Source organism: Barbus barbus, assembly GCF_936440315.1.
Source record: "Barbus barbus genome assembly, chromosome: 21".
Classification (NCBI taxonomy): Eukaryota; Metazoa; Chordata; class Actinopteri; order Cypriniformes; family Cyprinidae; genus Barbus; species Barbus barbus.
Window position 1 is genome coordinate 2,691,370 of NC_136749.1, and position 22,419 is coordinate 2,713,788.

Here is a 22,419-nt window from a genome sequence, read left to right on the forward strand (position 1 = left end):
GAGTTCACGAAATTAAAATGCTTAAACAAATCAACTTTAATTTATTAAAAAAATTATTTTTACAATTTTAAAAATATTGAATGGGGCCAGAATATGACTTTTGTTGAAGAAGAAGTCAGTCTGTAAGCCTCTGAAGGACTTTCGCGGCAGTGCTGGTCTGCGCATGCGTGCTTTCAGCGCGCGGACTTGAGTCGTGACGTCAGGCAGCGTGCGATCAGCAGTGGCGGGAGATTTTACAGTGTTTTTGATCTAGTTCGTGTTCAGAAGAAAAGCACTCGAGTAAAATGTGGAATCAAGGTATGTGGTTTAGTAAGGAGTTGTGTGTAGCTCGCTTTGGCTCCTGGTGTACTGAGGTGTGCTAGCTGGCTAATGAGAGTGAGTGTGTTGCAGGTAAATACGGCGAGGCGGGATATACACAGTCTCCGGGAGGATTCGGGTCTCCAGCCGCCTCTCAGGGAGCAGACAAGAAAGGGGTCAGTCTGCCTCAACTCTGTATGAAACCTGTGTCTGTGTAACTTATATGCATTATATACAACTCAAAACCAAACAAACACGCAGAATAAGAATACATACATGACCCTGGAGCACAAAACCAGTCTTAAGTGTCATATACATCACCTGAAGCTGAATAAATAATCTTTCCAGTGATGTATGGTTTGTTATGATAGGACAATATTTGTCTGAGATGCAACTATTTGAAAATCTGGAATCTGAGGATGCAAAAAAATCTAAATATTGAGGAAAATCTCCTTTAAAGTTGTTAAAATGAAGCTCTTAGCAATGCATATTACTAATCAAAAAATAGTTTTTAATATATTTAAGGTAGGAAATTTACAAAATATCTTCATGGAACACGATCTTGTCATAAAAGAGAAATGTATAATGTTGACCACACAATGTATTGTTGGCTATTGCTATAAATATCCCTGTGCTACTCCAGGCTCACATATGTTGCCTAAAGAAGCTTAATTGTAAGTAGAACTAATTATTAATACAATACAGTACATGCATGCACATTATAAATTCCCAATTCTAGTTAATATAATGCACCTTTTATTTCTAACATTTTAAAATGCATTTTTTCACGTATTTATGCATTTTATATTTATATACACCGTATGCTTTGCTTCCTTCAAAGTTAAAGTTTCTGACTTTCAAAGTTATCATCTTTTATCAGATGTTTATTGTTTTTAGGCTGTCTCTTCAGAAAATAGACCATAAATACTGATGAAACCATCTCTTGCTCGGGAACAGTGTTGTTTTGTTAACTAAGCCTAAAGCTATTAAGATAGTTTGCAGTAATTTGTAGTAAAGCTGAAATAAAATGCATATATTAAAATGAGTGCTGTCAAACGATTAATCGCATCCAAAATAAATATTTTGTTTACATAATATATGCGTGTGCTGTGTATATTTATGTATGTATAAATACACACACATGCATGTATATATTTAAGAGAAATACTAAATATACAAGAGAAAATAAGAAGTTTCTTAAAATGAACAAGTAATTTGTTTCCTTTTTAGAAAAAATTAACATTTTTATTGCTGAAATTGCATATTAATAACTGTAAAAACTGCATTTAATTGCCATTTTACATTCAAAATGCAAAGACAAATCAGGGCTCGCTACATTTCTAAATCCCTGGTATCCCTTCGGGCAGGTACTCTTCAGATTTTGGTAGCCCGGAAATTAATTTAACTAGCCCAAATAAAATAAAGACCATAAATGTCAATCAAAAACATTTTCAATGCACGAATATCAAGGAAAGAGTTTTATTTTACCATTTACAAGGTATCTGCAGAATTCTTAAAATCTATTTAAGGCAATTTGAAAAATGATTTCATAGACAGTTTTAAATGCGTTAAATGGTATAAGGCCTTAAAAACTCTTCAGTGTAGTTGTATCAAATGTAAGGACCCGTGGGAGCAATGTTCCCTCTAATTTGTTTCTTTCTGAGCAAAACGTCTCTATTGGGCGGACACTTCGGTCACCTGAGCAAAAGCATTCTTTACACCTGTACAGCATGCACACAAAAGAGTGTAACTTTTAACTTTAATGAGCTATTTATATTTGATTTGACCCTTGATGTCACTAAATGATGTATATGTTAGGTTAAAGAGAAAACATGTTTACTGTACAATACTCTGCAGTTCAGTTTGGATCAATAAAGTGTCTTATGCTCATCAAGGCTGTATCTATTTGATAAAAAATACTGAATATTATTTCACAGAATAATATTGTGAAATATTATTGCAATTTAAAATAAATGTTTTCTATTTTAATAGACTTTAAACTTGTATTAATTCCTGTGAAGCAAAGCAGTATTTTCAGAGTCACACGATCCTTTAGAAGTCATTATAATACGCTGATTTTTAATCAATGTTCGAAACAGTTGTACGGCTTTTTTATTTTATTTTATTTTTTATACTGTATCTTTCGGGACCTGTGATATTTAAAAAAAAATTAAAAGTAAAAAAAAAAACAGTGTTTAGTCAAAATAGAGATTTTGTTACAATATAAACTATTCAAAAGTTTGGGGTCAGAAATGTTTTTCTTTTTTAAAGATACTTTAAAAAAGTTTAAAGAAAGTTAAACTTTATTCAGAAAGGATGTGTTAAATGGATAAAACTGATAGTAAAGACTTCCATTGTTACAAAATATTTCTATTTTGAATAAATGCTGTTCTTTTAAACTTTTTATTAATCAAAGAATCAAAGAAAAAAGTAACAGGTTCCAAATAAATATGAAGCAGCACAACAGTTTCAACGCTGATAATAAATCAGTATATTAGAGTGATTCCTGAAGGATCGTGGGACACTGCTGGCGTAATGATGCTGAAAATACTGCTCTGATCACAGGAATAAATGCTATTTTATAGTATAGGTATTAAAATAGTAAACCAATATTAGAAATTGCAATAATATTTCACTATATCACTGTTTTATTCTGTATTTTTTTAAATGAATACAGCCTTGATGAGCAAGAGACTCAAAAACAAGGTCGATTATTTATCAGGTTTATAATATAGCCCTAACATAATATATTATCAAAACAAACTATTTAAACTGATAGAATAGAATAGAATAGAAACTTAAGCTGAGATCTGTAAGTTAAATATAAAAAACGTGAACATATGAATTCTTCTATAGCTGTCTAAACATCATGATGAAGTACAGTTTGTACAATACTCTTGTGTGACTGAACATGTCTCAGAGTTTTGTTACCCATCCTCCGTTATTTCCAGCACTATATCAAGCCACTCTTCTTTAATACAGGAGGACGTTTTATTTCATGTCATTGTGTTTGTGTTGTCTCTCGTGTTGCGTGCACTGCAACCATTGAAGTATTGAGTTTCTACAGCGACTCGTTTGATGCACATCCTTCTCTTTCTATGAAACCGGTTCTAACTCTGTCGTGACATCAGCTCTATAGCGGTTTGCCCGAGCATTGCTATTCTTTCCCTTTTACTGCTGCATTCAATCAAATGGCTTCCCAGCTCATTTTTGTGTGCGCGAGGCACATTATTTCTTCTGCGCGCTCAGCTAAGAGGGAACACTGCGTGGGAGCCCTGTATTTAAAGCCCGTCGGGCAGGGCAGGGATACATTTTGGTAGCCCGACTGGAAAACACAATAGCCCCGGGACGTCGGGCTAGCGATTTTGCGAGCCCTGCAAATATATAAAAATCTACTTCAAATTACTTTAAAAAAGATAAACATAGCACAACCTAAAACTAAGACATAAATCAAAATAATAGTAATAAAAAAAATAATAAAACCTAAACATTGTGCAACTTTTCAAGTTTCAGCCTAACTACAGCTCAGGCATGACTTTAGCCTTTACTGTCGTCTTAAAAGGCTTTGTGGCTTTTGTAAGAGGCAAAAACTAGTGGGCAGGAAGCTAACGTCGAACAAAAACAAGAGTCCATACACACAACATTTATTAACACATTTTTCAGCAACATGACTTTAAGGTTATTTGGCGAATAAACCCTCTTAAATGTCACTGCATACCGCTGTGTGTGTGTAATCCTTTAAAGGAGCATGTGGTTGCAAGCGTGGACACATACATATATTATGTAAACAAAAAAAAGTATTTTGGATGCGATTAATCATTTGACAGCGCTAATTAAAATACATATATTAGAAAATCAGAAATGTTGCAACTACCTGAAAGAAATACTAATTACTAGTTAACTACGAAGACAGAAATAAATGTAAATCAAAGCTAAATAGAAATATAAAAAACAACTAATAAAATTGACAAAAGCACTGTTTACAACATTCATATGTACTGCAATAGTATATAAATAATAGTGAAATAGCACTACTTCACTACACACATGTTGCTGTCCACAATGAGTGTTGCTATCCCAGTACCACCAGGGCTATGGCTAATTATCATAAAAATACTAAATAAAGTAATAAAAAAAAAATGCGGTGTATATTTACTATTTTAAAATTAAATATGTCCCTGACATTTTCTTGACTGGCTTTTGCTGACACATACATGACATTCTACTACTTGAGCTTTCAACTCGCGTTTAATTTTCAATCTAAATGCTATCTATAGTCATTGAAGCAGGGAGACAGTGAAGTCTGTTGTGTGTGTTGTGCAGAGGACTCGAGCGCAGCAGATCGTTCCCAGCACCGTGTCCCAGCTGATGTCTGCCGTGCAGGCGGAGGACGTCTTCAAGGTGGGAGAGGTAGAGATCGCACAGGTGAGTCTGATAACATACATTTACATCTGCATTGTGCCATCAGTCAGGGAACATATATTTGAACATATATCACCCAATAGACCTTCATCACAGCGGAATCGAAGCAGTGTATCGATTCCTCCTGTTATAGATATTTTCCAATGTGCTGTAATCACCTAGTTGGATAAACGCCTGTTAAAATGAGCATCTGCAGGACGAATTCAAAATCCGGTCATTTTCAGAGACATGTGAAGAGAGATTTTGATGATTACTGTACACAGAATTTTCCAAACTCAACTGAACTTGTAGTTTTAATCCAACGTAAGCAGATCTGAGAAAGCCGTGGCTGGTAAACGTGAGAGATGATTTCACCACACAGTGCTGCAGAATAAGATCAGAATGAATGCATTTATTTGTTTGTATTAAATTTGAACCATTATTCTGTCTTTTCATCGACAGTCATTTCACTGTATGTAATTCACACATTTATGCCAAAGCTCTTAACCCTTGTGCATCAAAAAAAAAAAATTACACTTAGGTCCATAGTAAACAAAAATGTCCATGTCAAAAAAACGGTCATAAAAATTGGAAGCTTGGGAGCACAGTCTTAAGTGTGGTCTCATTTTAAAGAAGACCCATGGAAGTTATTGTTGAAGTAAAAAAAGTTTAAAAAGTGAAACCAAAAAAAAAGTTATACAGGTTTAAGTTTATGAAAAATTATTTATAAACTATATTTTATATATGAAACATGTTGAACTCTAAACCTGCTAGAAAATCAAAGCCATAAATCTGAACAAGCTGTGTTCCAAATTTGAGGTTGATATCTCAAAAAATGAGCTCTCAGTAAGATTTTGTTTGGGCGCAGTACCATATTTTCCCCATTAGATGCCAGCAAACTCTGCTGCTGCACACAGAGCTTGGATTTGTGATTTACAGTAGAGTTTTATTTCTCAAATATTACAAGCACACACACAATTTGTTTTTATGAGACACATACAAACCACACTCTGACATCCATACCAACACACCCACACAATTATAGCTGCATTATTTATCCAATTGGCTCTATAATACGCAGAAGCAGAAAACAGGACTAAAGCAAGTATTTTCTTTATAGACCCTTTATAGACCAAAACTGAAAAATGGCATCATCTGGTAAAAAAATAGTCAAAAATTAAATTTTAAAGCCTTGAAATGTAACTTTTTTTTTTTTTTTTCAGGAAAATCAATGTAATATATTTTTGTTCAATAATATTTTTGTTATTATTATTTATGATTTTGAGTTAATTTTATGATACTATGCAATAGGGGTGTGCGATATGACGATTTTTGATCGTGGACGATAAAAATGTCTCCACGATCTGCTTTTGAAGAAATATGGTAGTATCGTGCTACAGCACACATTATCAAATACAGTTCTGGCTCCTCCGTCTCTATATACTGTATAACACCACATACAGCAGTAGAGTTACTCTGACAGGACACTGCACTTATTCACGATCGCAAAAGTACATTATTTGCACTCAAGCCTTGCTGGTTAAATGTTTAATTCACCTGAAGCACGCGCACTAAAAAGCCTGTCTAACAGCGCCTGATTACTCAACTAACTTATCTTTTGCGCTAATACTGTCAAAACACACAAGGTTTACATACAGACTCAGTTGGTTATCTCTAAAATGAAAGTGAATAGTTAAGAGAGAAATGGATGCGTGCCTGTATATTAGATGCGTGCAGCTCTTAAAGGGACAGGACACTAAACATGCTGTCGACTGTCATTAAAGGGATAGTTCACCCTAAAATTTAATTTCTGTCATTATTTACTCTCTCACATGTTTCCCAAACCTCTATTAATTTCTTGTGCTGAACCCAAAAGAAGATATTTTGAAGAATGTGGGTAACCAAACAGTTGCTGGTCCACATTGACTTTGATAGCAGGAAAGAAAAATCCTATGGAAGTCACTGAGGACCAGAAACTGTTTGGTTTTCCACCTTCTTCAAAATAGCATTTATGTTCAGCAGAAGAAAGAAACTCATTCAGGTTTAAAACAACTTTTGAGTAAATGATGGTATAAAAATAAAACATTATGACAGAATTGACAGACAGATGACAGAATATTTGTTTTTGGGGGAACTATTCATTTAACGTTAACAAAACAACAAAACGCAAAGAGAAAAATCCCTCACTATTTTTGACTGAAAAACTTTAATACAGTTGCTTTAGGAATCAGTCTATCTAGTGTTTTATTTTTATATTTGTTCATTCAATTTCATTGAATGCTCTGCTAAATACACCTATTGTACCTGAAAATAAAGCACTTGTTTTATTATATATTATATGTATTTGTAATGTGTATCTTTGTTCTTATTTTTTAATAAGAAAGATAAAATAATGACAGATTTTTTATCTTCGCCCACTTTGGCCTAAATATCTGCCATGCATCTTTGTCTTTCTAGTTTGGCTGTAATGCTCAGACAACTTGTAAAACCAACATTTACATTTACATTTACATTTATGCATTTAGCAGACGCTTTTATCCAAAGCGACTTACATTGCATTCAAGTTACAGTTTTTACATTATCAGCTCTTGACATGACAAAGAATCGTGATAAAATCGTGATTTTCTAAAAAGAAATTGTGATATGATATTTTTCCCATATCGCCCAGCCCTACTATGCAATATTTATACAATTTTAAGGAGCTATTTTGTCCATTGGAATTCATATGTATTTTTTACATTTTTAAATTTAGTTTTTTTACAATTTTTGCCGTGCAGGAACCAGCCTTTGATGCACGAGCCGCGCAGGGACCAGCTCTGCATTCACCAACCCTAATATTGTCTTACAAGCTCATTTCTGTGTGTGTGTGTGTGTGTGTGTGTGTGCGCATGTGTGGGTGTCTATTTTGCACTCCTGATATTCCAGACAGTCACCCCTTGATTGCTGCACACTTTTTTTCTGACCAGTGACAGATTTGTAGTTTGTACCACCAAAAGATTCACTGACTTTTCACTTTTTTTCATATTTCCCATTCATTTCCTATGTCGGTCATTTTTGACCGCGAAGAAGTCAAGTGTGACTATTTTTATTTTTTACCCCTTAACATATCCGGATCATATCCATGATTTGTTTGTGTGTTTATATTGCTAATGTGACAGAAGTCACCAAGTGTCATATCATTCTGATGAAGCTAAGATTTAAAAAAATTCAAAATATAAAATTTTTCGGTCAAAAATTACCGAAGAGGGCCAGAGGGGTATTACTTAAAAAACATTTTTTAATGAATATTACCTACAAAACAATTATAAAAAAAAAAAAAAATTAAACAGAGGTTCTGGTATTTTTGACATTGCATGGTCAGATATTCATAAAAAAAAATATTCTGGGGGTCTGCTTTAAAACAAAAACAAAAACACCTCTGATGAGAGAGTTAACGTTTGTCATTCCCACTCATACAAACAAATCTATTCCTCCACTCTGCATTGGGGTTCTGATAAACCCGCCAGGCTTTATTTTACATTAACAAACGACTGACTGTACATTATTTGTATTTACATACCAAAGATGAAGTCTGTGAGATTGGTTTACTAAAAGACAAGTATATATTGAATTTAGCTTAAATTGTTTTAGCTCAAACAGAGTCAGAAGCAGACCTCTTCTAGTAAATCAGTCTCACAGGCTTTAAGAGCACAAAGACTGTCATTTAGTAGAACCGTAACTATTTGGATAAAATATGAATTTTAAAAGTGTAATTTTTTCTGTGTACCGCTTGAAGATGCTCTCTGTGGTCATGTATCACAGAACCACTTCTCTAAATAACTACCCTTAAAATACCACTGTGTGTGAGTCAGACGTATGAAATCATAATCCTCCAACAGATCATGAACAAATTAAATGTTTTAATCCCTTTTCTGTGAAATAATTTAGCATATTTTAAAAACAAGTAGGTAGGGCTGAACCTTTTTTTAATTGTGATCATGATTTCTGCTCTTCTCGTTGACTCATAATCGCCTGCAATTATTTTGACACTGAAAACGTTTCATTTTATATTTGTGTTATCTTGCATCATTAGCAAGCGTTCCTGGTTGCGCTTGACAAATATCAACAGTTGAAATCCCCTACTAAGAGCTTTTCTCTTAAAGGTGCAGTGTGTAATATTTAGGATGATCTATTGACATAAATGCAATATACACAACAATGTTTTCAGAGACCTTTCATAATGAACTTATGTTTGTATTACCTTAGTATGAGCAATTTCTATCTACGTGCCGCCGTGTTTCTACGGTAGCCCTAAACGGACAAACTGTTCTACAGAGTGCGTTTTGTCACGGGGTTGTTTTTGCGAATAAAACACACTGACACAATGATGAACAAGTAATAATAATATTTAGTTCACTGAATAAAGTAAATATAATTCCTTAATCTAATTTTATAATTTGCTTAACCTCACTGATGGATGATGCAAATATTTACACACTGCACCTTTAAATCAATACATTTTCTGCCCAGTGACATGATCTTTCGCACCTTTTTTTGCTTTTTTCTGCTACTAAATCTGTTCCTAGTAATTAAATATTAAAAGTTAAAAATATAAAAGCTTAGTCAAATTCAAAATATGAAAAGTTGTTTAAACAAGTTTGTCTGCATCACTTGACGGCTGTAAAAAGTAGAAATAATCTGTCATCGCATGAATGCCTCTCTGTGTTTACGTGCTCTGAAATTAAACGCCAGGGTCATGATGGTGAAACAAGTAGTTGTGCAAGCAGTCATGGCTGAATGGCTGATACACAAGCGTTTTCTCTTATGGACACACAAGTGACTTGATGGCTTTTTTGTCTGGATTTGTCTAGGTAACTATTGTTGGTGTGATCAGAAGCACTGATAAATCCACAATCAACATCCAGTATAAGGTGGATGACATGACAGCAGCTCCCATGGATGTGAAGCAGTGGATCGACACAGAGGTACGGCTTTAGATGTAATCATAATGAAATTTGATTTATAAACGGATAGTTCCAGTCCTTGATTCTGATTGGTTGAGCCAAGTTCGAAGCTGTTGTAAATTACTCTACAAACACATTTTTTACATTTGTGTGTTGCTCGGCAACCTCTTTGTTGGAACCACAACCGTTTCTGAGGAACTACATTGTTTCGCGGAAGAATATTAATAGCAATACACTTATTGCACTGAAACCATTAACAATCATATTTGTTACTTAATGTAAATTTAAGGTTTCACTTTATTTTGATAGTCCACTTTAGACATTCTACTAACTATAAGTAACTTTATAACTACATGTCAACTAATTCTCATTAATTTGCAACTACATGTTTACTAACTCTCAGTAGGGTAGGTTTAGGGTTAGTAGAATATGTTGACATATACTTGCACAGTTTCTCATACTCAGTATGCTGTGGAGCCATCAAAATAAAGTGTTAGAGGATATGAAGCAGACAGTCTACTAATACTCTAATGACTGCTAGTTAACATGGAGTTGCAAAGTTACTTACTGTTAGTAGAATGTCTATTGAAATAGTGTTACCAAATTTAAATATAAATAAATGTATCTATAAATAAGTTTATTTCAGCTAGATTTCATTTGATTTAACAATATACTATAATAACTAAAATTATAATTGAAATCAATGCATGTTATATAGGTGAATTTAAACAATCAAGAACCATTAAAAATGGCAAAACACAACAAAATTACTAAAAATTAAAATGTTAAATATTAAGATAAAACTAGTTCAAAATATGAACAAAAACCCAATCCCTATGATACGAAACTGGCATTGAAATGAGTAAATAAAGTTATGGACATTTCTATAGTTATTAATAGATTTGTCGTGTTATCCCCAGCTTTGCTTGCTAGAAATTGTCCTTTTGTGTGCAATCTGTATGGTTTCTGCAGGTCCTAAAATGGTCTTAAGTTGTAATTCGCACTTTGTCCTTGCACTAAAAGTCAATCGGAGCAGAAACATTTGTAGTCATAGCAATAAATGTTTCATGCATTGTGAAAATTGTCTTCCTCTGTATTTTTGTTTTTCAGTACAAGTATCTCAACATCCTTAATTTACTTCAGATGCAAATTTCTTGAAAATTTGAACACAATTGAGAACAAATATCTCTCATTGGGGAATGAAATTTTATTTTCCGTTTGACCTAAGTGGATTTTTTTAAGTCCATTGACAGACACTTGTTTAAATCATTAACTCTTATTTTGATCAATTTCTCATAAAACAAGGCTTCTTATTTTCTGTCTTTATGCTTCAAGTAAATGTATCTTGATTTAAGAAAAAGAGACACAAATTCTGAGGAAGAAAATCACAGTGTGGTTTTTGCAGTGTGATCAGAGTACAGCAAAAGTTATTCCCATTACTATTAAACCTTAAGCTGTGTGTGTGTTTGCGCGCGCGCGTGTGTGTGTGTGTGTTTGTGTGTGTGTGCGTGTGTTGGTCTTAACTGATCTTTAAAAGGTCTTTTAAAAACTCTTAAATTTACCATCGAACATGCAGAAACCCTGATAAAATTGTTAAAATCTCTTCCAAAGTTTACTGATCAAAAGATTTGTGAACCCTGAGGTTAATAACCTTCATATATTTTAGGGGTGACCCCAAATAGTTGACGGTTCGATGCTTCGATACGAGGAGCCTGATTCGACTCCTAATCGCACAGTCGAATATTTGCGGGGTGTTAATTCATGCCATTTTGGCTATAATGGGGGTGCTTTCACATAGAAGTACAGGTTTACTCCAAATAAGTTAATATACAGCCTATTATGATAATGCAGTAAATAAGAATCTTAAAAGAAAGCTTTATAAATATTTTAACGTGTGAATAAATCCCTATAGATTTAAGTTTCAGTTTCTATAATCCGTGACTGACAGAGAAGCATCTTGGCGGCAGGAATTTAAAAGTTTACCTCGACTCAAACTGACACAGGCAGAGTTAATGACTGGATTTTTTCGATCAGTTATCAGGGTACAAGTGATTTCAAAATATTTCAGCCGGTTTATATGTATATCGTGCATTCTTTATCTCGTATAAGATGCATTAGACGCTACAGTAAAGCATTTCATTGTACGGGTATTATCTCTTCAGCGCACAGCGCGAGCAGGACAAACAACAATAATATTAATGACTATGACTGAGACGGTCATATACACATAACATTATAATAATATTGTAATAGTTGTTGCGTGAAGAACACGCCCAAAATGAGTTCATTCAGAGATTAGAGGTCTGCGAGCCCGACACGCTGAGTCCATTCGGGCCGGGCTTGGGCCGTTTTTTTTGTTTGTTTGTTTGTTTGTTTTTTACAGATCGGGCTCGGGTTGGACTCGGGCTCATTTAGCTTCTTTCCTTTAATTGTGCCCATATAGGCTACGCGCAGAGCACACATGGAGACTGTATGAAATAGCCTACTGATTATATTATAAGTATTACACATCGCCAAAGCAACGCATATTTGCACGCATTAGCATACAGGTGACAGCTGACCATGCAGAGCATCAGGGAGAATTTGGAGCGTGGTTACTAATAAAAGTTCCCAATGCTTCGGGAAAAGCTGCATTTTGGATCATCCATGCTTTTGATGATGGTCCTGACTCGCCGTCTCCTCATGGATGTGCCTTTAGAGTTTTTCAGAAGCGCTCCTGCTCAAAACTGAAACTGCTTTTTTTTCTTTATTTTATAAAAACATGTTGATAATTTGAGTGCACACAAATAAAAGTAGACCCTTTACAGTTCCAAACAACGTAGCCTATTACTCTTATGAGCAAAAATGACAGCGTATTTGAAATGTTTCCAATGCAAGTGATCTCTCTGGCACGTCCACGTCCTGTAAAGAGCGCTTCAGCTTCCACTCGCCGCACAAATGACTGGATATGCGTCAGTGCACATTTATCTAGGTTAAGCGTTTAAACTAACATTGTGGAGCTGTTTTATAACTAGATTTAATTTTAGACAAGTCGTGATGATTTGAGAAGGCTAAATTGGTCACTTTAAAAAACAAAAACTTACATTTAATCGAATAAAAAATGCTCAGAGTTTTTCTAAATGAACTTAATAAAATAAAGAAACAAAATACAATCACTTTGCCATTTCATACAAAACTGAAGTATTTTAATAGCTGAAACAGTAGCATTCTGTGCAGATTGTAACGAAGCGTATTCTATGAGAGAAGTTAAGTCCCATTGATTATAAACCTGCTATCAAATGCTTCATTCTACTGGTCCTCTTCAGCGCACGCAGCTCAAAACAGAAATGCAGAGCATTAATAACTATGTCATATACATTACAGCGAGAGCACTATTGTACAAAATGTTGTGAATTCTTAGGGTTTCGCTGATGTTTAATGTTATCTATCTTTTAAACAAAACACAAAACATTATTTACCCCGTTTGTGTCTGCGAGGCGTCCGTTACTGTTTTAGTATGGTTTCTGTTTTGGTTTTCAAAACTGATGTGAGACCAGTGAGGCGAGAGAAGGTGTCAATAAAAGGTCTTTACACCATACTAATCAAGCAAATACAACTGTTTATTGTTGATACACACAGCTGATATCAGTAATAATGATAATGATCATAGGTAAATGCATAAAAGAATAGTGATAATCAAAAATAAACACATTAAAGAAGGATATAAGCCAGTGCATAATATATGAATGATCATGAGTAAATGGATAAAAGATGAATAATACACTAACTCGAGCATTACAGTTGCAACCTTGCCCCTAGCATTTCAGTCTCTAAATGTTCATCCGTTGAGCGTACCACAAAAAACAACCCATCTCTTACAGTTACACATTTTCCCTCTGTTAACGTCGGTATTTATGACTGGAATGTAATGTTTTGCCCCGAAAATTCCGCTTCTGCTATGAACATCGTTAGTCGAGGACACCCCTAATTTATTTATTCATAAATATTTGTTTTTCCAGGACATGGGTGTGGATAACTCAGTCATTCCTCCAGGCACTTACGTCAAAGTCTCCGGCAACCTCCGCTCTTTTCAGGTGAGAACTTATGTTCAATTAATGAAAATCTAAATTAAAGTGCTGTTTTACATGTGCTTACATGTGTGGATGGAGTTGTTGCACTATTTAATTATTAAAATATAATTTCATGTGCATTCTGCAGTTTGAGGAATGATAGAATCTTTTTTTGCTTCATGTGTTTATATTCCTCTGCTGGAAGACTGTTAGTGAGCAGCAGGTTCATTACTCCCTTGTGCACTATTAAAGTGTGTATCTTCAAATAGAGTAACCCTACTGGCCCATTGGTCTCTATCCATCATGGCTCCCTAAACATCTTCAGTAATATATATGTGAATAGTATATAAAATACTAACCACGAGTGTTTGGTCTCATTTCAGAATAACAGGTCTTTGGTTGCGTTCAGCGTCCGAGTGCTGGAGGACATGAATGAAGTCACTTCACACATGCTGGAGGTTGTGAACGCTCACATGCAGCAGAGCAAACCACAGAGCATGGTGAGACTAGCATATCCTTCTCTCACTACACTTCTGCTTTTCTCTTGCTCACACTGCAGCTCATAGATTACATTTATGATATGCTTATTTCAGGGTTTGTACAAGGTGCTTAAAGTGCTTTAAGTACTTGACTTTTTGAAATTCAAGTCCTGGAAAACCCTTTAAAACGGCCATATTTTTCAGAAGGTACTTGAATAGTACTTGAATTTTTAAAGAGCAGTATATATGAAATAAGTGAGGTTTTTTTTTCCTTGATAAAACTTAATGCAGCGTGTCTGATATAAATACAGAGCCGTTTCACACGAGATCTCCGATATTACTCCTTAAAGTGAAAAGCGGTCTCGCAATATTCGTATAAAGTTGTGTTTGTGGTAAAACCTGTGACAGTGCTTGCATTATATTGTTTGGTCTTTTATTGCATGTGCTGCTTGTTTGGTTTCATTTGGCAACGCATATCATTTACAAGCTTGAAGTCTGTCTCCATCTCAGCCGCTCGGTCCACAAACTCTTCTTATGCATGTGCTGTGAGTTTGTCATGTTTAAAGGGATAGTTCACCCAAAAATGAAAATTGTCATTTACTCACCCTCAAGTAGCTCCAAACCTGTCTTTGTTCTGCTGAACACAAAGGAAGATATTCTGAAGAATGTGGGAAACGGAGCACTTCTGGGGCACCATTGACTTCCATAGTATTTGTTTTCCTACTATGGAAGTCAATGGTGCCCCAAAACAACCTGATTACAAACTTTCTTCAAAATATCTTCCTTTGTGTTCGGCAGAACAAAGACATTCATACAGGTTTGGAACTACTTGAGGATGAGTAAATGATGACACAATTGTCATTTTTGGGTGAACTATCCCTTTAGCATTCATCTGGGAAAACAGTGCATGTTATCTCACTAGATTTGTAACGCAATTCATTTATAAACCTATGCCAACACAGGAGAATACATCAACATATTTCTAAATATGCGATTTCTTGAACATCGCGATTTCAAAATAAAAGTTCAAACCCTTTCTGAGTTTGCACGTGGCCAAATATGAAAAATTACATGGATTTAAAGGTGCTTGAATCGCGCTGTAACGTGAAGGCCGTTGGCGCCCTCTGCAGGTATGTGTTATAATACATAATATACTTAAGTTGTTTGTTCATATTTTGTGTAGGCGTATTGCGTTATGTAGGCCTATTTTTATCAGTGTTGTTCAATAAAACCAATATAATTACTTGGTTTTGATACTTTATTTGAGCCAGTTATTATTGCCTCATCGTTAGTTTATGTATAAATGGTCATACTAAAGCCTGTTTTTCACTTAGGTCTATTTGTGTTACTAAAAAATATCAGATTACTCAATTGTCAAAATAATGAGTAGATTACTTGATTACCAAAAGAATCGTTAGTTACAGCCCTAGATTAGTTAAAATATTTCAAAATACATCTGCATTGTTTTGATTTGTGTGATTAAAAGACAAATATTTTGTCATTTAAAATAAAAATCTTATAAATAGTGCTTAAATACGGTCTCGTTCTAGTGAACCAAGTATCTGTATTTTGTCTCGTCTCGTGAGCTAAGTGTATTGTCACACCCCTAGGCAGGGTTCCCACGCTTCTTGAAAGTACTTGAAAACAAATATAGGTCCTTGAAAGTGCTTGAAATAAATTTCTTTAGTAGAATGATGATATTTCAGAAATGTTCCTATATGTGCGGTCAAAGACTAAACAAAACGGCGCTAATTATTGGGGTGGAGATGGGGTAGCGTGACGACAATCTTAGCATGTGAGCTGTAGGGCTGCAACGATTAGTCGACATTATCGACAATACAAAATTGTCGACATATTTTCAAGAAGACACAGCGCTTCAGAGAAAATGCATCTGAACTTGAGCGGCGTTTGGATGAACATGTTAATATATATTGCGCGCTTTCGTCTCAGTAACTAAATAAACACAACAAAAACTGACAGCAGTGTGAAAGCAGCAGTTAAAAATGCATGGATGTTTGCATGAGCTCTGCTTCTCAGTAATGTAACGTTACTCCAGTGATGTCCGGTCACATCATGTTTATTTATATAGCACTTCATGCAATAGCCTTAATTCAAGCATCTTTACGGTATTAAACATGAAAAACCAGAGTCGGTGTCGCTTTCAGTTAGAATTAGAACTTGATTTTTGATTATAAAGCAGCTCTCCGGTGTGGAGCTAGATAATTATTACATATTTTTATTAGTGGGAAAAACAATAGTTTCATTAAAGTGACAGTTTGGTTTACAGCTAAGGACTGTTTTGATTATTCATAACCCTTTAAGGTATTTAAAAATATTATGTTGTGAATAAAATAGTTTATCCAAAGCGTCGTATCACGTTCCTTTATTATGTTTCTTATCTATATGACTTACAAAAGGAGAAGTTAGGCAGAATGATGTGTCATTCAGTTTCTTTCATGTCGCTAATTATATGGTGAGAGACTGTCTCTGTCTGTCATCTCATTTGTGTGCCAAACACATCTATATGTATAATTAATTGGTAACACTTTACAATAAGGTATCATTTATTAACATTAATGTATTAATTAACATCAATGAACAATGCATTATTACATTTAACTATTAATCTTTGTTAATGTTGGTTAATAAAAACTGTTAAAAAACAGCATTAGTAAATGCTGAAATTAACTAACTTTTAAATGCTGTAGAAATATTGTTCATTCTTAGTGCATGTTAACTAATGAACCTTATTGTAAAGTGTTGCCAATTAATTGTTTAATAATTGTAATTACATAATATGCTTTTCTAAAGCTGAAGTGACCTTTATGTTAGAATATGTATAACTTAATATTTTAACTAATCACAAAAGCTGAATTATCAAAGTTTACTGGTTAATCAGTGGAATAATCGATGATTAGTCGATTAATCGTTAGATTAATCGTTTGTTGCAGCCCTAGTGAACTGATGCACAATGTTAATCAGAATCCACTCACTGCTCAAACGCCGTCTTGTTCACGAATCCTCTCATTATAATAAAGTGTACAATGTGTAAATAAGAGATTCATTGTGCTGTGTAGAGAGCTGCGTTGAATATAATGGAAATTTGTGAGATTGCGATGAACAAAGGAGAGTGACAGCATTTAATGATTAAGGGAGTTTGGAAATGTGATGTTGATTTAATGCAACAAGTTAGTGCTTGCATTGTCTGAACACTATTCCCTGATTTTGCTCTATTTTGTCAACGAAAATATTTCAAACAGTCACTGCACATCTCCATTCATACACAGCGTTGTTTCGTTTATGAATGAACTGCTCAAAATGGTATAAATTTATGAAGCCTACACATTCAAAACATCATTACTCTGAAGTTTTTAATGTAAATGTTAAGTGTAAGTGAAATGTTAAGTACTGTAAGAGGTCTTTCATGACGCTACGTATGCTGGGGTGTGAATTTGACAGGTGCTTGGTATAAAATAAATGGTGCTTTAAAAAGTCCTTGAATCTGGTGTTCATGAAAGAGTGGGAACCCTGCCTAGTGTTGATAAGTGGTGATATAGCTCATAATTTCCCAAGTGTATGATACAGCTTTCATTCTTCAGGTCAATCATGTTCATGAAAAAAAAAATCAGTTTTAATAAGGAAAGCGATAACTTTGCCATAATATCCTTTCAAATGCTAAACTTGCCTCAGTCTATGCCTGCATTGTGCATTTTGTTTTATTAGTTTATTAGAGTTAATAACAATATTGTTTGATAAGTGAGATCTCTGATTTTAGTCCTTGTCACTACCAAAAAAGTAGTGCTTAAAGTCCTTGAAAGTCCCGGAATTCATATAAAATTTTATTATCAAAAAGTGTGGTAGTCAAATAAATGCATACATTTTATGTTATACATTTTAAATTATGACGTTGGAACAATCCTTTTGTTTTTGGGCAAGCAAAGTGCTGCACAACAGAGGTTTACAGTTTCCTTAAGTAATGTTTCAGTAAACTCTATTATTGTTGTTACGACACTGAGAAGTACATTCTGCTGCACAATTGTAATATATTTCTGTCATAAACTGAAAAAGTTACACCAAACTTTTATTTTGATGGTTGAGTTTTCGTGTGTATCTGATGGTAGTTGTTCTTAAATGAAATGGTGAAGTGAGTCTCAGAGCAGCTCTGCAGATGAAGTTCATGTCCTTATGTAGTGAGATGCAGATGAGCGTCATGCATGCTTGAGTTTGTGCAGCAGACCAAACTGTGATACGCAGACTTCTTCTAAAGAGGAGACTTTTTGCACTGTAATGTTCACAGACTCTAGTCCATATCATGACTTTTTATTCATGCAAAATCATAGGGCCCTAAATAATATAATATTGAAACTGACATGGGGGAAAACAGCAAAAAGTTGACCCAGCCAATATATATCTCTCACTGTTTCATTGTGTTTGCATTAATGTATTTTTCTCTGTTGTGACTGTAGTGTGTTTGGTAATCGAAGCTCTTTCTGTTATAGATGGGAGGAGGTGCAGGAACAAACCTGATGCCCACGGCGCATACTAGCATGAGCTCCACAGGAAGCTATTCTGGTGCTAGTATGATGTTAGTCAATGGTTTGAGTGCCAACCAGAATCAGGTGAGTCAAAAATGCTTCATTGTACAAGAGTTGAATGGGAGTTTGTGTGTTAGGGCTGTCAAAAAAAATTGAATATTCGTCAAATTTAAAATAAAAATCCACATTTGAATTTTAGATGTGCGTCAGTCATTTTGACAGCCCTAGTGTGTGTACGCTGCAGTATCACAGATTCCAAACGTGTGTTTTTTCTGGTCTTTGTGCAGGTTTTGAGTCTGATTAAGAGCTGTCATGAGCCTCAAGGCATCAGCATGCAGGACCTCAAGCAGAAGCTGAGCAGCATGAGCGTCACAGTCATCAGGTACAGACCTCTCCTGGGACGCGCCTCTTGACTGAAAGGGCTTTTGTAGTGGACCTTAACCCAGAGAGGAATTTGACGTTGCTCTTCCTCTTTCTTTCTTTCAGTTTCTTTTTTTTTTTTTTTTTAAGCCAAATGAGCTTTGAGAATAACACGTCCTTTAGTTCCCTAAAGAGACTTCCTCTATTTTCTGTCATAGGAAGGTGTCCGTGTAAGATTTTGCATTAACTTGAACTAAATTTTCATCATATTTGTGACTCGACGGTTTGTTTCCCAATTTATTAGACTGATTCTGTCCTTATGTAAAAATGGTATTTCCAAGATATTTCTAGTTCTGTCTTTAACAAAGTTATCACAGTTTTGCATTTTTCATTTTTATCTTTTACACTCTTCTCAAATTGATGCTAGTTATTGCATTGGACTAAAACTTCTTGAATTTGCTCAAAGGGTATAACTTCTAAAAAAAAAAAAACAATCAAATAATTTTGGGGATATTTTTTCTTTTTTCTCTCCTTTTTGTACATTTTGTTGCACTTGTGGTGTTCAAAAGTAAAATTGACCGGCCTACAAAAATTGCTTCTGAATTTCTCAGGCTATTTTGATCAACTTGTTTTTTGTTTTTTTTTTCAATTAGCAGAGGTTTTGTATTTTTATATATATATATATATATATATATATATATATATATATATATATATATATATATATATATATATATATATATATATATATATATATATATATATATATATATAATTTATTTATTTATTTATGCATTTTAGCAGACGCTGTTATCCAAAGCGACATTGCATTCAAGTTACAGTTTTTACATTTTTTTTTTTTATCAGCTTTTATCTCAGTATTTCCGTTTGGAACTGCTTGATCTTAGGCTTCATTGACCTGAACGTATGCATCTCAGCTTGAGTGAACATTGCCAAAATTATCCACAAAGGTGCATGAGATCAACGAGGCCTACGATTAACCAGTTCCACAAAGAAACACAAAACCTGTGCTCATTTACATTTGTGACCCTGGACCACAAAACCAGTCTTAAGTGTCGATTTTTTTGATTTTTGAGAAAATCACCTTTTATTGAGATATACAAGTGTGTGAGCTCTATATTTAATATTGAGAAAATCACCTTTAATGTTGTTCAAATGAAGTTCTTAGCAATGCATATTACTAATCAAAAATTTTAAATGCATGTATGGTAAGAAATTTACAAAATATTTTCATGGAACATGATCGTTACTTAATATCCTAATGATTTTTGACATAAATGAAAAATCAATAATTTTGACCCATACAATGTATTTTTAGCTATTGCTACAAATATACCCCAGCGACTTAAGACTGCTTTTGTGCTCCAGGGTCACATTTATGCATTTAGCAGATGCTTTTTTTAAATTTTTTTTTCTTATCAGAATGATGTGACATGAATTGAAAGAACAAGTTGACAAAAAGACTGAATCCAGGATTTGGTGATAATAAAACATGAGATATTTACAAGCAGTTTTTGAAAGGCTGGTCATTTGTGACTGGAGACAATAAATGGGTTAAAAGATTTTCAACAGCACAAGGGTTAAGTAACCATTTGAAGAACAGCACATAGTTATGTCTGTATAGTCCTCTTTAAACCACAACAAATGTACGTGCGCATCAGCAAGGGTTTAAAAAAAAAAACTGACCACAAATAGCTCTTCGGTGCTGTTCTTGGAGGTACGTCATCTAAAACAGTCCAGCTCGACTCTGAAAACTCTCGACTCTGTTTCAGAGCTGGTTATTCTGATGGCCGGCTCTACCTTTAGCTCCACACAGATTGTACCAGTATCTCTGCAGATAACAATGCTGAGGAAAACTGCAACAATCATACATTTCCAAGCCATCTGTCTGGCTGTTATTGTAGCTATGTTGAAGCAACAGTACAAAAAACTAAAATCAGCAGTGTAAATAAATGTGTGACAATGAGCAAAAACATTGCAATGCACAGTCTGCATTCTAACCGTTAGAATTAGTAACGTGTGAGATGATCTTGTCAGCAGATATGAGCGCTAAACTGATGATAAAGTCTCACCTGCGTGAGAAAACTATCAGAGTAAGCAATTGAGATGTTAATGATCACAAAAGTGAATGTGCTCTTGGTGAAGGAAGTAACTCATCTGCTCGTCCTGAGCTGATAATCCACATTACAGGTTGTTTAGAATAATAACATTCTTGTTTTTGAAAGAAGTCTCTTCTGCTCACCAAAGCTGCATTTAATCAGAAATACAGCAAGAATAGAGATCTTGTAAAATATCATTGCAATTTAAAGTAACTCTTCTATTTTAATGTTAAAATGTCATTTTTTGCTGTGAACAATTTTCAGCATCATTACTCCAGTCTTCACCAATTATAATTGATAGCAATTACTAATAATGACTTATTATAAATTTGACTGCCTAAAATTGTATAAACCATGATAGTTTTTTTCAAGATTCTTTGAATAGAAAGTTAAAAGGAACTGCATTTATTTGAAATTGCATTGGTGAACTCCTTTTAACCACCAGATGTTTCACAGATTGCAATATGCAAATGCTTTTCAACACTCTTTCTATGTAATGCTGAACTAAGATAACTGTGTGAAAAAGCCATGTAAAAACACAACCCTGGCCAGAGTCTAAGTCTGCTGCACCTCGTCATTAAACACTAGTTCTTTTCACTCAACTTTGATTCTCACTTCTTTCTTTTTTTTACAGGCAAATTGTGGATTTTCTCAGCAACGAAGGACACATTTTCTCCACTATTGATGAGGACCACTTCAGATCAACAGACAATGAAGCCTAATTACCTTTTTTGGTCAGATCTGTATTGCCTTAAGCCTGTTCCTTATCTATATAGTGTTCATGAAGAAAATAATAATTTCAGTTAGTTTTGGTCATTTTAATAAAAGCACACTCATTTCAAGTTATTTTCTTTCAGCATGAGGTAAAGAAAAAGCAGTGAAAAGGACATTGTCTGATTTACAATAAATGTTTATTTGTTAAACCTTGCATTGTCTGAGTATTGACAGTGAAGAGTATAGCAGACTAGGTATGGGTGCAGTGGAGACTCCATATTAGCTGGTACTTGTTTTTTTACTTCTCAGGTTTCTTTGGCAAGTTTTGCTATGAAGACAGCAATACAAAAATTACAAAGTACACATTACAAAAATACAAGTGTCCTTGAACTAATAAAAGAAGCTTTCATGGGGTTTTTTAATTGTTTCTTCAATAGACTCATAGTCATGTTCAGAGTCAGAGTCAGAGAGTCTCTTTGCTGTTTTTTAGAGGAAGAAAAGGAAAGAATAGATTAGTATAT

At 34.4% G+C, this 22,419-nt stretch overlaps 2 protein-coding genes across 2 annotated transcripts in view; one reads left to right on the forward strand and one right to left on the reverse strand.

Moving 5' to 3' along the window:
- Positions 1-134: 134 nt before the first annotated feature.
- Positions 135-22,312, forward strand: rpa2 (replication protein A2). Its single transcript, XM_079445120.1, has 9 exons — positions 135-297; positions 391-473; positions 4,621-4,722; positions 9,549-9,662; positions 13,640-13,714; positions 14,074-14,190; positions 18,669-18,788; positions 18,992-19,086; positions 21,819-22,312. Exons 1-9 carry the CDS (start codon positions 285-287, stop codon positions 21,904-21,906), a joined length of 807 nt encoding a protein of 268 aa, XP_079301246.1. The 5' UTR covers positions 135-284; the 3' UTR covers positions 21,907-22,312.
- The window catches only part of LOC306887416 (protein THEMIS2-like), an 11,334-nt gene continuing 10,910 nt past the window's right edge, over positions 21,996-22,419 (reverse strand). The window contains exon 6 of the mRNA XM_079445112.1: positions 21,996-22,377. Within this exon, the coding sequence (XP_079301238.1) occupies positions 22,289-22,377 (89 nt within the window). The 3' untranslated portion in view covers positions 21,996-22,288. The remainder of the gene's footprint in view (positions 22,378-22,419) is intronic.